The sequence below is a fragment of the Palaemon carinicauda genome, chromosome 8 (genome assembly GCF_036898095.1).
Source record: "Palaemon carinicauda isolate YSFRI2023 chromosome 8, ASM3689809v2, whole genome shotgun sequence".
Classification (NCBI taxonomy): Eukaryota; Metazoa; Arthropoda; class Malacostraca; order Decapoda; family Palaemonidae; genus Palaemon; species Palaemon carinicauda.
Window position 1 is genome coordinate 141,314,116 of NC_090732.1, and position 16,831 is coordinate 141,330,946.

The following is a 16,831-nucleotide window of genomic DNA, read 5'->3' on the forward strand; positions in this document are numbered from 1 at the left end:
ACGAAAATGCCACACCTCCTGACACATCCAAACACCCATCTTCATAATGATCAAATCTTTTTCTGTCCTCCTTCCCTCAAGGGAAGTATGGCAATGCCTGCTTCTTCATCTGTCAATTATACAGGTCATCCCCTGATAACACAGATCTTTTGGAGAAGTAAGTCTGCACTGACCATAAATTTCTGGAGTCATTACTTGCCTACCATGCCCTGTCTGGTAAGGATTGAACCTAGTAAGTACTGTGGCCCCATTAGAATAGTTAGAACCTTATTTTCATTTCAGAAGGAGACCATCACAATGATAACTGAGAGAGAGTTGAGCAGTATAGCATCCTTCAAGTCTACCATCATACCCTCTTTCCCAGTTCTAAGCCAAGTCCTCTTATTGTCTAGCAACAGGGATTGACTTTTATCAAACTCCAGCATGGAGGTCTTGATCACAAACCTCTCCGGGTATTCTGACTAATCGTGCTAGGGTTGGATTGCAACCTTGATTGAACACCAATTGTTGGGTCTATGAGGTGCAACAGTAGTTTAATAGGGCATTGATTATCTTATACTTTGGGGTAGTATTATGTTTTTTTTTTTTTTTCTGCAGCAAGGGTATAATGCAAGGAAAGGTTTTAGCTCACAGTGTGGGCAGTATAATGGCTTATATCTTATTCTTGTAAGCAAGGGGACTCAAAATCCAAGTGAGTTAGCTAATATTATAAGCTTACATGTCAGTTCTTATCTTGGTACAGGCATCTTTTTTCCCTTTTCTATCCCATAGCTTTCATGAAGCTATATCTGTTCCCCCCTTTTGCTGGAACCAAAGTTGGCCATTTTGGATTTTGGCATGACTTGGTACAAGTTTTTGAAGTCTTACTGAATTTTAAAGGATGATGAGATTTTTTATGCAATTTGGCACAAGATTTCTTCTACAAATCTAAACGGATGAAAGAAACAATTATGACAACAACTTGGTAACATTATCAGTTATTTTGCTAACAGAAATAGCCATGCTTGTTATGAAGAGTTTGGTTGACTAAACTAAGAATGCAAATTAGCTCCACTTTTTATTCTTCTACTTTAACTCAATTCCTGCCTCATTTCTTCAATCTTGCTGTCCAATCTCTCTTACTATTAACGTCAATGTACAATTCAGGAATATCTCCTCAGTGCTGAGCAATATTACCCAAACTATAAAGCATAAGCTTCAAGTATGGCACGAGAGAGTGCTAAGCCACTGATGCCCTTACACAGCTATTTTATTCACATTTGATGGACACAACTTACACTTGTTCCCATGCATATACAAACCTTTCATCCTTTGAAATGGGAACATGTTTTTAATTGTGCTGGAACATCCATTGAATCATGAACGAGGTACAGTAGATGGTAAATGACATGGTGCAATGGGAAGCCCTGCCTACGTGCCTGTCAAAGAACAGCTGTATTTTTCTTTGGCTACAATAGGTACAGATGTAATAGATTTCTCCTTATATTAGCTTGAGATAATTGTATTTTTTCTTTTTTGGGAGGGCGCTCGCTTGTAAGCAGAAACACACTGAGAGGTAGCCATGTGGTGGAGTTAATTTTGTTGCTATGAGGATAAAAACCTTCAAAACCCCATGTGTTTTGTACCTTTATGAAGGGGTGACTATGAGTAGCTCCCTTACCTTTAATTGAGTGCTGTTCTTGCTTTGCCTATCTGGAAGACTTTGAACTTAGAGTGTAACTAGTCTCATTTTGTTTTAGTTTCTCTGCATTAGGAGGGAATTACCTTATTTGGATCGATTGTCGCCCATACATGCATGTGTGATGGTGAAAATTATTTGTCTGGCAGGATCACCTGGCTCTGACAATGTTCCCTTGAATGGTGAATCTCGTGTTTCAATGTTAATAAGTGTGATTAGACCCTGTATAAAGGTTTGTGCTGTGACAGATGAAGCTCTTGTAGCTACCTCCTCAGAAGGAGCATCATTTTAATCACCTAGACCATTACAGCAAGGATGAGTGGTTAAGAAAGGGAAGGAGAGTTCACCCTCCATCTTCCTCCTCTACTAATCTCTTCTCCTATCTCCATTCCATTCGTCAGGTATTTCTTCCTTGAAAAAGCGACAACAAAGATAGTCGCGTGGGATAACTTTTCACTAGAAACTTTGTTTAGACTTACAATAATGGCTCTTCTCCTTCGAGAGGGAGCGATGGTACTTTCCCACTAACTGATACCCTAGGGGTCTGTCAGGCAAGAGTGAGCCAGTGTTACTGTTGCAACTGTTGCACTGGAAGCAGGTAAACAGCTCTACTTAGACCAAAAATTAGCACCATTGGTTGGGAAAAGTTGGGGATATATGCGCTCAGCTTTCTCATTACTACCATGATATGGAGGAGTGTTCCTTACCCTGGTTTACATACTGTGCCATACTGGACTCACCCACTGACTTGTACCTTCGGTGTCAGTTAGCAATTGTGAGACTGGTGGTACAGCCACCGTTGTTTCATCAGTTACAGATGAACAGTCCTAATCGGACTGATCTCCATGACTGTACAGAAGGCCAACAAGGGTATCATTCCCTTTAGGGTAAGAGTTTAAACGGACACCTTTTTTTTAAACCAAAATGATTGGGTATGCCTTCTATAGTACACCTTTTGAAGAGGTTTTTCCCACAAGGTTTAACTAATTTTCCCGCTCCCTCCTTTTTAGTGAATATTTTCTGATTTTAAAAAAGGACTTGGGTTAAACCCTGAAGGTTTCCATAATTTTTTACCAAGTTGAAAAACTAAAAGATAAAAACCATTATCTAAAACAATCACAGATAAATTCTCTGCGGAAATTACCATACAAAATTGAGGTGCAACAAAAATAAGTTACTAATTTTCAATGAACTTTGCAGAAGGGGGAAAATTGCACATTTCATATATCAAAAAATTATTTAAAGAATAGACAAAAATTTACAAAATTCCCTATGGCATGTTTGAAGAAAAATTTAACGAGAAGTTCACAGGTTTTTAATTGAAAGAAATTAGACAATAAATAAGGAAGAAGATAGACTTTGAAGTGCAACAATTTTAAGACAACTTACTTTCATGATACAGGCTGTCAAAAAGGATTGAAGCAAGCAACCACGACCTTCACTACCAATGGCTCTTGCCACTATCACATTATCCACTTTTTTCTTTACCTAATTTCAACTTTTTTTTTACGTTCATGTCGATCTTTCATGATGTTACTCAATTCTTACCTCCTTTTAGATCCTCTTTTCTTTGGCATCTTGATATTATACGTAGAATTCACAAGAACAAAATAAACACTCGTTGGCAACTTTTCCACAGTAAAAAAAAATACATGTGCACTCAAGACAGCTGTCTGGGAGCCACTAACTTTCCCTCATTTGAGACTGATCAGGATTACTTGTCGTGAAGGCAACCATATTCATTGCCAGAAAGAAGGAAAATACATTGTATACAAAGTTATCTATGTAAAATTTATATACAGTATGATGAAAAATAAGTAATTTTTTCTCATTTTATACACATTTGGTTGCGAATAATTACAAAAAAAAATCAATTTTAACCCTTTTCACGTCTGGCAAGAGTACTCCATTTAGATACTGTTGGTGGCGAAAACTGGACGACATAAATTTCAACCAAAATAATTTCTCTCTCTCTCTCTCTCTCTCTCTCTCTCTCTCTCTCTCTCTCTCTCTCTCTCTCTCTCTCTCTCTCTCTCTCTCTCTCTCTCTCTCTCTCTTTTTTTCTTTTTTTTCTTTTTTTAACGGTCTCCTTAAGGACTCGTTCCAATACAGAAATCAAAAATTGCCTGGTACTTTCAGGGTTGATTAGCAATTGTGAGCCTAATGTGACAGTCACCGCTATTTCATCAGCTACAGGTGACCAGTCCTAACCGAACCGATCTCCAGCAATGTACAGCAGGCCAATATGGGTATCATTTACGTTTTTGAGAGAAAAAGTCAGTTTCCACCCCGTACTTTAAGATCAGAACACCGGGCTGTGAGTCCAGCACTGCTTTACAGGTCCAAAGGATCACAGGGCCAATCACATGTGGCAATGGAAAGGCAAAAGCCAGGGATATTCGCGCCAGGAGTTAGAATTCTGGATACCTTAAGTAAAATTCTCTGGGATATACCACTGTAGTTAAATATAACCTAGGAAGCTACTATAAAGGAACTTCCATCAGGACGACATGGCTACCTCACCCAAAAATAGATTTTTCGCTTCGCTCAAAATCCGTTATTTGGGACCAGTCACTTGTGCCATCGGCCGATCTATCCCACAGCCAATCACCTGGGGGGTGACAGGTGGGCCACAGCCCATCATTCCTGTAAAGGGATGGTCACGGCACAGACCAAGTGATCGAGGATTTTGAGCAGTCTTCTTCACCATTTTAAAGGCTTAAAGGCCAGTCATGAATGGTAGAGGCAAGGGACAGTGATATTGCCCCATTAGGCAGGACATTGCCCTAAGACTAACCATATATACATATGATCAGGACCCCAGCCTCCTCTCCATACAAGCTAGGACCAAGGAAGGCTAGGCAAAGGCTGATGACGACTCAGCAGATAGACTTATAGGCTCCCGCAAACCTCCCATCCTTAGCTTACAAGGATAGTGAGGTTGCAGCAACCTAAAGGAACTAATGAGTTTGAGCAGGACTCGAACCCTTGTCTGGGGATCACCAGGCAAGAACGTTACCAACAGGCCACCAAAACTTAGATTAAGGAATACTGCTTCAGTCTCTTCTTTCAGAAGGTACTTTGGTATTATTATTATTATTATTATTATTATTATTATTATTATTATTATTATTATTATTACGTGCTAAGCTACAGCCCTAGTTGAGAAAGCAGGATGCTATAAGCCCAAGGGCTCCAAAAAGGAAAATAGCCCAGTAAGGAAAGGAAAAAAAGTAAAAAATATTTTAAGAGTAACATTAGAATAAATATCTCCGATAAAAACTTCAACAAAACAAGAGGAAGAGAAATAAGATAGAATAGTGTGCTCAAGTGTACCCTAAAGCAAGTAAACTCTAACCTAAGACAGTGGAAGACCATGGTACTGAGGCTATGGCACTACACAAGACTATTATTATTATTATTATTATTATTATTATTATTATTATTACTAGCCAAGCTACAACACTAGTTGGAAAAGCAAGATGCTATAAACCCAAGGGCCCCAATAGGGAAAAATAACCCAGTGAGGAAAGGAAGTAAATAAATGATAAGAACAAATTAACAATAAATAATTCTAAAAACAGTAACAACGTCAGAATAGATGTCATGTATAAACTATTAACAACGTCATAAACACAGATATGTCATATATAAACTATAAAAAAATTGTGTCAGCCTGGTCAACATAAAAACATTTGCTCCAACTTTGAACTTTTGAAGTTCTACTGATTCAACTACTCGATTAGGAAGATCATTCCACAACTTGGTAACAGCTGGAATAAAACTAGAATACTTTGTATTATTGAGCCTCATGATGGAGAAGGCCTGGCTATTGGAATTAAATGCCTGCCTAGTATTACGAACAGAACAGAATTGTCCAGGGAGATCTGAATGTAAAGGATGGTCAGAGTTATGAAAAATCTTATGTAACAGGCATAATGAACTAATTGAACGACGGTGCCAAAGATTAATATCTAGATCAGGAATAAGAAATTTAATAGACCGTAAGTTTCTGTCTAACAAATTAAGATCAGAGTCAGCAGCTGAAGACCAGACAGGAAAACAATACTCAAAATAAGGTGGAATGAAAGAATTAAAACACTTCTTCAGAATAGATTGATCACCGAAAATCTTGTAAGACTCTCAATAAGCCAATTTTTTTGTGCAATTGAAAAAGACACAAACCTAATGTGTTTCTCAAAAGTAAATTTGCTGTCGAGAATCACACCTAAAATTTTAAGAGTAATACAAATTTAAAGAAATATTATTCATACTGAGATCCGGAACTTGAGGTGCCACCGTCCGTGACCTACTTACAATCATACTTTGAGTTTTGTTAGGATTCAACTTTATACCCCATAATTTGCACCATGCACTAATTTTAGCTAAATCTCTATTAAGGGATTCACCAACCCCAGATCTACATATGTAACAAGCTTGTTTTCTAGGCCAAACCACATGTCATGTGTAAATGCTGTAGTATGAAAAGTAATGGGCCAAGAACACTACCCTGTGGAACACCAGATATAACATTCCTATACTCACTATGGTGCCCATCAACAACAACTCTTTGAGATCTATTACTTAGAAAATAAATAATAATGCTAAGAAACGACCCACCCACTCCCAACTGTTTGAGTTTGAAAACAAGAGCCTCATGATTAACATGGTCAAAGGCAGCACTAAAATCAAGGCCAATCATACAAACTTCCTGACCACAATCAAGAGATTTCTGTACAGCATTGGAGATTGTAAGAAGGGCCTCACATACTCCAAGGCCTTTACGGAAACCAAATTGCAAACTAGGGAATAGATGATTACCTTCAAACCTATTAAGACATTTTGCCAGAAGACATTCAAAAACTTTAGATAATATGGGAGTTATGGAAATTGGGCTGTAATCAGTAGGACTTGAGCTACCACAAATACATTTATGTAGAGGAGTAACATTACCAATTCTCCAACAAGTGCTAAAAACCCCTCTTCTTGCTAACTTGCGCAAAATAACATAACTTTGGAGCTAAGAAATCTTCTGTCTTTATAAAAAACAAAGGAAAAATACCATTTGGGTCTACACCTCCATGAGCATCAAGGTCCATCAACAGATCTTTTATTTCACAAGATCGAAAAGCTAAAATAATTAGTTTAGCCTCAGGAAAAAAGGAATGAGGAAGTTCAAGTTTTTCATTACTCTGTTTACTGTCAAAAACATCAGCCAAAAGGGTTGCCTTTTCCTTTGGACAGTGAGTGACTGAGCCATCTGGTTTAAGTAAAGGAGAAACTGTTGCATCAACACCAAAGAGTACAGATTTAAGGGTAGACCATCATTTATGTTCCTGAGTTGTACCAGAAAGGGTTTCTTTTATGGTTAAATTGTATTTCTTTTCAGTTGAGGCATAAACTCTCTGAGCAAAAGCTCGAAGCTGTGTATAGTTATTCCAGGTCAAATCTGATCTGTTACCCTTCCAAAGATAATAGGCCTCCTGCTTCTCCAAATAAGCACGTCTACAATCATCATTGAACCACGGTTTGTCCTTCACTCGGTACCTTAGCACACGAGAAGGGATACGCCTATCAATTATGTTGACTAGTTTCACATTCAAAGGGACAACGGGATCTACACTACTATATAATTGTGACCAATTCAAGCACAAAAGATCATGCAAAATCCCATTCCAGTCTGCTAGGGATTTCATATAAATTTTACAAGAGTATGATACATCAGGGACAGGCTGCTCAGTCTTCACTACTAATGAAATCAAGGCATGATCAGATGTCCCGAGTGGAGAACCAACCTTACTAGTTATAACACCAGGGGAGTCGGTGTATACAAAGTCCAAGCAATTACTAGACTTGTGAGTAGCTTCATTTATGATTTGTTCACAGCCTGATCCAAAGGCAAAGTCTAAAGCTCTCAAGCCATGGCGATCGATAGGAGAGATAGAACTTAACCACTCCCCATGCTGAGCATTAAAATCACCAACAAAGACAGAAGAAGCCTTTCTGTCATCTTCTTGTATCTTAGCTATAATGGTAAGAAGACAATCGAAGATAGAATCATCCATGTCTGGATTCCGGTAGATCGAATACAAATAAAAGTTGTTATGCCTGCCATAAACTTTTATTACCTGAATCTCATGACATCCACATTGATAGCAGGACTTATGAGAAGCAGGGTACTCAGTCCTAATATACACCACCATTCCCCTGGCCCTAGGGATGGCATCACATTTCAACATTATTGGCTTCTTAAAACCAGTTATAAGGAGCTCAGATGAGTGCCTCATATTAGAAACCAAAGATTCTGAGCACAAAAGAATATCATACTGTCGCAACTGTAAGGTCTTGAATATTTGCATGAAGAACACGAATACTGCAATACAGAAGACGACATTGATGAAATCTAGAACGTACTGGTCCCTGATTACGCTCAATGTCTCCAGACAGCATAAGAATTAATAGAAATGAAAAAGACATCATACTTAAAAACTAGATTAACAAGAATTATAACAAAAACAATATGTACAGAATTATAAAAAAAGTGATTGATGAAACCCATACACTATAGTAAAAAGTCGGAAAAACTGGTCAACATGGAGGAGCCGATACACCATGCAAGGCTAAATACCCTCCAGGATAGCTACTTCAACTGAAGAACAATGGTTTGATTTTGGAGTGTAGCTTTGAAAAAGAATATACCACTGCTCAGTATTGATCCTGCACGCTAGCGTGCTGTCAACTTGTTGAACTGGTCAGCGAGTAGCCTCCAAGTTGTGCTGACCACACAACCACACCCTTTCACCAGATGGAGGGTACCCTATACTGCTCTTAATCTTTGGCAAATGGAATTGCTTCCCAGACATAAAACAAGATTATTTACTACCCGATTCATGGTCTGACTACTGATTATATGTTCCTGGATCAATTTGGATTTGAGTGTTCATAGTCTAGAGTGAGGAAACAAAACCAGAACGGATTGACTAGCACATAATCTCTATTCTGAAGGAACCATTGACTGATGGATGGTCAGTTATGGTGGTGCTTCTTAGTCCCAAAGACATAGTTGCTTTAAGGACCGGATAGGTATTGGACTCTTCATCTACCTCTCAGGAAGGTGGTATGTATTGAGGTAGTGGAAGGGAATGTTGTACTCCTTCATCCACCTTGTGATATCGCTCAAGTGCTCCTGTTTTTCGAGGAAGACCATGGCCAAGGTCCTTAGCCCTTCTATAATGCCAAGAAATGCCCACCAACTGCTTATTCCTCCAGAAAGGATTGGACCCTACCTCACGCCTTTTTGCCTCTCCCAGGCTCATTCCAGTAGGGGTGCTAGGAGGAAGAAGAATGGTGGAGAGGAGTGACTCAGAGGTGTCCCTTATCAGTAAAGGGATGTCTCTTCTTGCACATTAACTCCCTCTTTTATCCAAATCCATTCCATACTTTCCTGGTCATGGAACAGATGTAGAACAATCTTGAATTTTTTCACAGGAAATCTTGTACGGCCTTCTCCAGTTTTCTCCTGTTGGCTCTTCATGATTTGTCACTGAACAAAAGCATGAGTCTGTACTCCTCTTGGCTGAACTGGTACTTATCAGGCCACATTGAGTTGACAAAAGTTGACAAAATCAGATGATTATTGGCTCTGCTGGAGTGGGCAGGTACAGAGATATTGAATATGATACCTGTGGCTGTACAAGTAACACAATTGAAACTAGAACTAAAAAATAACCAGATCTAAAACAGATGAATTGTTGAATAATGTCCCTCATAAAGATGATTGCAGCTCAAAGACCTAAGGGAAGAGACAAACTTAATCCTGGACCAAATGGATTAGTCAGCTTAAGATAAGATGGGTAAAACCTTTATAATTTAATTTCCTGCAAGTATCATGATATCATCTAATCCATCCATCCATATACCAAGGCACTTCCCCCAATTTTGGGGGTTAGCCGACACCAACAATGAAACAAAACAAAAAGGGGACCTCTACTCTCTATGTTCCTTCAGTCTAATCAGGGACTCAACCGAGTTCAGCTGGTACTGCTAGGGTGCCACAGCCCAACCTCCCACATTTCCACCACAGATGAAGCTTCATAATGCTGACTCCCCTACTGCTGCTACCTCCGCGGTCATCTAAGGCACGGGAGGAAGCAGCAGGGCCTACTGGAACTGCGTCACAATCGCTCGCCATTCATTCCTATTTCTAGCACGCTCTCTTGCCTCTCTCACATCTATCCTCCTATCACCCAGAGCTTTCTTCACACCATCCATCCACCCAAACCTTGGCTTTCCTCTTGTACTTCTCCCATCAACTCTTGCATTCATCACCTTCTTTAGCAGACAACCATTTTCCATTCTCTCAACATGGCCAAACCACCTCAACACATTCATATCCACTCTAGCCACTAACTCATTTCTTACACCCGTTCTCTCCCTCACCACTTCGTTCCTAACCCTATCTACTCGAGATACACCAGCCATACTCCTTAGACACTTCATCTCAAACACATTCAATTTCTGTCTCTCCATCACTTTCATTCCCCACAACTCCGATCCATACATCACAGTGGGTACAATCACTTTCTCATATAGAACTCTCTTTACATTCATGCCCAACCCTCTATTTTTTACTACTCCCTTAACTGTCCCCAACACTTTGCAACCTTCATTCACTCTCTGACGTACATCTGCTTCCACTCCACCATTTGCTGCAACAATAGACCCCAAGTACTTAAACTGATCCACCTCCTCGAGTAACTCTCCATTCAACATGACATTCAACCTTGCACCACCTTCCCTTCTCGTACATCTCATAACCTTACTCTTACCCACATTAACTCTCAACTTCCTTCTCTCACACACCTTTCCAAATTCTGTCACTAGTCGGTCAAGCTTCTCTTCTGTGTCTGCTACCAGTACAGTATCATCCGCAAACAACAACTGATTTACCTCCCATTCATGATCATTCTCGCCTACCAGTTTTAATCCTCGTCCAAGCACTCGAGCATTCACCTCTCTCACCACTCCATCAACATACAAGTTAAACAACCACGGCGACATCACACATCCCTGTCTCAGCCCCACTCTCACCGGAAACCAATCACTCACTTCATTTCCTATTCTAACACATGCTTTACTACCTTTGTAGAAACTTTTCACTGCTTGCAACAACCTTCCACCAACTCCATATAACCTCATCACATTCCACATTGCTTCCCTATCAACTCTATCATATGCTTTCTCCAGATCCATAAACGCAACATACACCTCCTTACCTTTTGCTAAATATTTCTTGCATATCTGCCTAACTGTAAAAATCTGATTCATACAACCCCTACCTCTTCTAAAACCACCCTGTACTTCCAAGATTGCATTCTCTGTTTTATCCTTAATCCTATTAATCAATACTCTACCATACACTTTTCCAACTACACTCAACAAACTAATACCTCTTGAATTACAACACTCATGCACATCTCCCTTACCCTTATATAGTGGTACAATACATGCACAAACCCAATCTACTGGTACCATTGACAACACAAAACACATATTAAACAATCTCACCAACCATTCAAGTACAGTCACACCCCCTTCCTTCAACATCTCAGCTTTCACACCATCCATACCAGATGCTTTTCCTACTCTCGTTTAATCTAGTGCTCTCCTCACTTCATCTATTGTAATCTCTCTCTCATTCTCATCTCCCATCACTGGCACCTCAACACCTGGAACAGCAATTATATCTGCCTCCCTATTATCCTCAACATTCAGCAAACTTTCAAAATATTCCGCCCACCTTTTTTCTTGCCTCCTCTCCTTTTAACAACCTTCCATTTCCATCTTTCACTGTCTCTTCAATTCTTGCGCCAACCTTCCTTACTCTCTTCACTTCTTTCCAAAACTTCTTCTTATTCTCTTTATATGACTGACCCAATCCCTGACCCCACCTCAGGTCAGCTGCCCTCTTTGCCTCGCGTACCTTGCGCTTTACTTCCACATTTTTCTCTCTATATTTTTCATACTTCTCTATACTATTACTCTGCAGCCATTCTTCAAAAGCCCTCTTTTTCTCTTCCACTTTTACCTTCACTCCTTCATTCCACCATTCACTGCCCTTCCTCATGCTGCCTCCAACAACCTTCTTGCCACATACATCACTTGCAATCCCAACAAAATTTTCTTTTACTAACTTCCACTCCTCCTCTAAATTACCAGTTTCTCTTACTCTCACCTCGTCATATGCCATTTTCAACCTTTCCTGATATTTATTTTTTACCCCCGGTTTTATTAGCTCATCAATCCTCACTAGCTCCCTTTTACATCCACCTACTCTATTCCCCCACTCTTTTGCTACAACTAATTTTCCTTCCACCAAAAAATGATCAGACATACCGTTAGCCATACCCCTAAACACGTGCACGTCTTTCAATCTTCCAAACATTCTTTTAGTTATCAACACATAATCCATTAATGCCCTTTCTACTACTGTTCCATTTGCCACTCTTACCCATGTATACTTATTTTTATCTTTCTTTTTAAAGAAGCTAGCACTTATTACCATCTCTTGTTCAACACACATGTCTACCAGTCTCTCACCACTCATTTTCACTTGGTACGCCATACTTCCCAAAGACACCTTCTACCTCTCCAGCGCCCACTCTAGCATTTAAGTCACCCATAACAACTACATAATTCCTTCAACCCAGTCCTTCTACACACCTAGTTAATTCATTCCAGAACTCATTCCGCTCTTCTTCACTTTTCTCACTACCTGGCCCATACGCACTGACAAACGCCCAACATTCCCTACCCAACCTAACCCTTACCCACATTAACCTAGATGATATCTCCTTCCATTCCACTACTTTACCTGTCATCCATTCACTCAGCAATAACGCCACACCCTCTCTCGCTCTTCCCCTTTCAATCCCAGACACTCTACCAGACATTTCACCAAACATCACTTCACCTTTTCCTTTCATCTTTGTCTCACACAAGGCCAATACATCCATCCTTCTACTTCTAAACATACTTCCAATCTCACATCTTTTACTCTCTATCGTACTACATCCACGCACATTCAAAGACCCCAAAACTAGAGTGCGGAGAGCAGTCACTCTCCCCCCAGCTCCATCTCCTTGTCGATGTCTCGTAGGAATTTTATACAGGAGAGGGGGTTCCATTTTGTTTCAGAATGCTTATAGATAAAAGCGTGCAGAGGCAAGGGAGAAATCCTTATAGCAAATCAGTAATTTTCATATTGTCTTACTATATTCATCAACTTGAAAAAACAAGTGTACAGTACTTAAATGAGTTTTCATGAATACTCAATGAACCCCACTATTTATTTATGTCCACTGCTTTTTCATTTCCATGTGCTATACAATTTTTATCGTTATTGTAGTGTAAAGAAAGAATCCTAAATTTATGAACATGATTAAGTTTTCTCTGAAGACACATTTTAGCGCTTAAAGAAAGGTAATCTTATTTATCATGGACATTGAAATTTTTTCTATACTAGACAGGATAGGGCAGACTGGAGAGCAGCTAAAGGGAAACACCAGTTTCCATCTGATAATAAAGCTACATGGTTGTCATTTCACCTGGTTTTCAGATTAAATGCATCCCTGTTAGGTTTTCATTGTGGTTTAAATGTCTCCATGCTCAAGAGGAACTGAGTTCTGTGCACCTCATCTTATCACTTGCACAATTTCAATCATAAAAGGTGCTTTATACAAATGCAGTCTTCTTAAAATAAAGAAATTTATGTTTTGGTCAGAAAACTGTCTTATTTTACAGGATTTTAAGCTTCTCTGTTTGTAAGACTTTAACTTTTTTAAAAAGTACAGGTTTAATGAATAAAATTTTAATTTTTATTCATAGGCACTGAAATTTAATTATTCCTTTCCGAATTTATTCTGGTCAGCTCTGTAACACTTAGTTTGACTCATTGGATTGGATAATTACTTTGGATTGTATAATAACATTTTAATAAATAAAACTTTATTACTGGATGAGAAGGGTGGCAAGAAAGGTGTACTTTTCCTATATAAGAATAAAATGTATACTGTAGAGACTAGGTTGATCATTGGTAGTTATACCAACCATGTTTAATGTTCTGCCCATTGTCCTGACAATCTTTTTTTCATGCATACTGGTGAGAAAATTGAAATTTTTTTTATCTCATTTCATTACATTTTGTAATTTCTAGCAAGGTCCACATACAGTATCCTAAAGAAAATGGTTAACAAAAAGATACTTTGCTAAACTAGCCACAGTGGAGGATAATGCAAATCTCTATTTTCTTCTTGAAATGTCCTGTCCAAATCATAACTGTCAAAAGTCTTGTTCCACTGTATTGGAATGCCATTTGTATTTAATTGTTAGCCATCAGGGTTATTATTTTACCAGCATCATACAAACATAATCAGCCATCGAAAAGGTTGTAGGTTGCAAGATGAGTATTAAATGGTCATAGTTCATTTAAATATTTATGATTATTTTATTCCTCTAAAAGATGTCAATAGTATCTGTTATTCAGAAGCTGCTTTGCATCCAAAGTAACTTCTTCGAATGAGTCTGAAAAAAAGTGTTTTAAGTATGATCTTCCTGCAGGATAAACACTTTCTTCAATAACAGAATTACAAAGTAATACAGTATATCCGTAAAAAAAAATCACCATAATGGCCTGGCCTACTTTATTGAAGTAGTTTCTTCATTGCTCTTTACAGTTTTAGTACATCATCCCTAAGATATCCTAGACCATTGTTTACTGTTGCAGTGTATCCATTACTTCAGAGTATTGTATTATTGCATTTTTCTAGTTATTTTATAAAGTTTTCCATGAAGGATTTCTAGTTATTACATTATTAGAAGAAGGAATTAAAAAAAAAGTTTACAATACAGTTCTGCAAACCTAATGGTACTTGAATTTACATAACACTGGAATGAAAAGAAAACAAAAGTACAAGCCATTGTATTTACTGTTAATGGGACCTCAGTATTTTACTTTGTGTAAAAGAAGCACATTCATGGGCATATTTCAGTTCCATTCTCTTATTTTACGTTAACTATCCTCAAGATTGCACCTTATCGTAGGATATTTATTTTTATCCTTGTTTATACAGTGCAAACTTCTTGTTACAGAGATGCAGCTGCAGAAGAGGAGGACCCCCCTGTTCAAGGTCCCATGCCTTATGAGCCTGACGATGCTCCGTGGAAGAAAGGAGAATCGGGCATCAGAAAATTGTAAGTACTATAAGAATTAGTTTTAATATATTATAGCATGACTGAATGTTAATTTTTTCTTTTAAAAGTATTGTATTGTTTACCAAGATTCCTCATTCATGAGATGGGATGGTTTTTCACCATAACAAAATGTACTAGAAATTATTTCATTGTTCCTGATGTATAATATCTCGGTGGTTTTGTTTAAAGGATTGAATTATTGGTCTGAACTCATTGAGTTATTAAATAAATAGACTGATGACATCAATAATAGTGAATAAATAGTGTTGTACTGAGTATCAGTATTGTAATTAAACTGTTATTAAATTATTTGATGATGAATGAAAATATTTTAAAGTAACCTTGTAAGGGAAGTTTTCATTTAAGATATTTTTAAAGCACCATTTATATTCAAAGAATATCAAATAGTGCTGAGCTAATGACACCAAGTTCTTTTTTAATTAGAGTATGCATACCCATAGATCCTAGAATAATCAATATAAAGAAGAAAATTTGATGAAGGTTTATAAGGCACTCTATCAAAACAATTTCATAGTTTTATTTGACATTGTTTTAATAGGAAGTTTATATTTTACGATATCTTCTATAAATATCGTTTGTTCCAACACGGAGTACTTACCTCGAACTACTTTCTTAGGAGTATCTGGGATCTCCTCCCGACCGACCAGAATTTTGTGGAGTTTACCCTACTCCCGTTTTCTATGCGGGGTAACCTCTGGTGGAGTGATAAGCGCCATGAGGCGACCCGGGTTCAGAGAGCATGCTTGCTCAGGTCTCGATCTCCAGTAAGTTTCTGGTCGCATCGCGATAACATCCCGACACGCTCTCGTTACCCAGTGCGACCCTTTGTGTCCCTGACCCCCTTTGTGTCCCACGCAGTTCCCACGTGGTCCCTTTGTGCTCTTCCTTATCCTTTACCTCTGTGTTCCTGTGTCTCGCGGTGCCTTTCTAGTGCGTATGGAGCATCCTCATCGTTGCCCTGGCCCTATGGCCGGAAAATCGTGTGGCGCCTTCTTCTCAAAGCCTGAAGTTGACCCGCACTCCTTATGTTCTTCGTGTAGGGGCAGTGTGTGTTCCCCTACAGCCACGTGTCCGGAGTGCGAGTCCTGGAACGAGGTGCAGTGGATGCGCTACGGCATCAAGAAAAAGAAGTCTTCTAGGAGATCGCCTTGGAAACCGAGCGTCTCTTCGCCTCTTGCTTCGCCCGGCGCATCTTCGGACAGTGTCTCTCTGCCGCCTTCCCCTACCCAGAGTAGGGGACGAGGTAAGTCAGTTGCGGGGAAGAGGCCCGTGGCCCTTCCCCAGAAGTCTGATTTACCAGATACTGGGGTTGTGTCGTCGATCCAGGCAAGTGAGGGGCCTGAGGGAGGGACGGGAGTGTGTTCGGGGGACGGAGCCCTGGTGCAAGCAGGGCCCGTCTCGTCGGACGGTCCTATGTGGGGAAAAACTGCTGCAGCCTCTTCTCCGGCCTCTTGGGCATGTGTTTAGGGTACGTCCGCAGCCGAAGGTGCCGCCGAGAAGGAAGACTCGCCGCCGTCAGACTCCCTCGCGTGGGCTCCTCCGAAGACGCCCTTCAGATCACCCTTGAGGATGGAAGAGGAGTTCGAGACCTGGTTCCCCAGCGAGGAGCTCCCCCGTCCCCCTCCAGCTTCTTCAGCTACGTTCCCGTCCGTCTTCCTGGAGCCTTCGTCGCCGACCGAGCGACGCGTGGACCCACCAGCAACGCGGCGCGACTAAGGCCCTTCAGTGAGGTCCTACAAGTCTTCGGGCTCCTCGGTCGAGGCCTACTCCTACTCCTCGGAAGACGGAGCCCCGAGGGACCATAGAAGACGGCGAGATAGGCCCCGCAGGAGACGGTCACGCTCACGATCTCGTTCCAGATCCCGCCACGTGGGGAGGCGC

The 16,831-nt window shown here is 39.9% G+C and overlaps 1 protein-coding gene across 4 annotated transcripts in view; it reads left to right on the forward strand.

The window, feature by feature from the left end:
* Rilpl (Rab interacting lysosomal protein like) overlaps positions 1-16,831 on the forward strand; it is a 474,364-nt gene that overhangs the window by 384,678 nt on the left and 72,855 nt on the right. For all 4 annotated transcript variants that reach the window (XM_068379106.1, XM_068379107.1, XM_068379108.1 and 1 more), the window contains one exon: positions 14,828-14,929. In XM_068379106.1, coding sequence (XP_068235207.1) covers positions 14,828-14,929 — 102 coding nt within the window. The remainder of the gene's footprint in view (positions 1-14,827; positions 14,930-16,831) is intronic.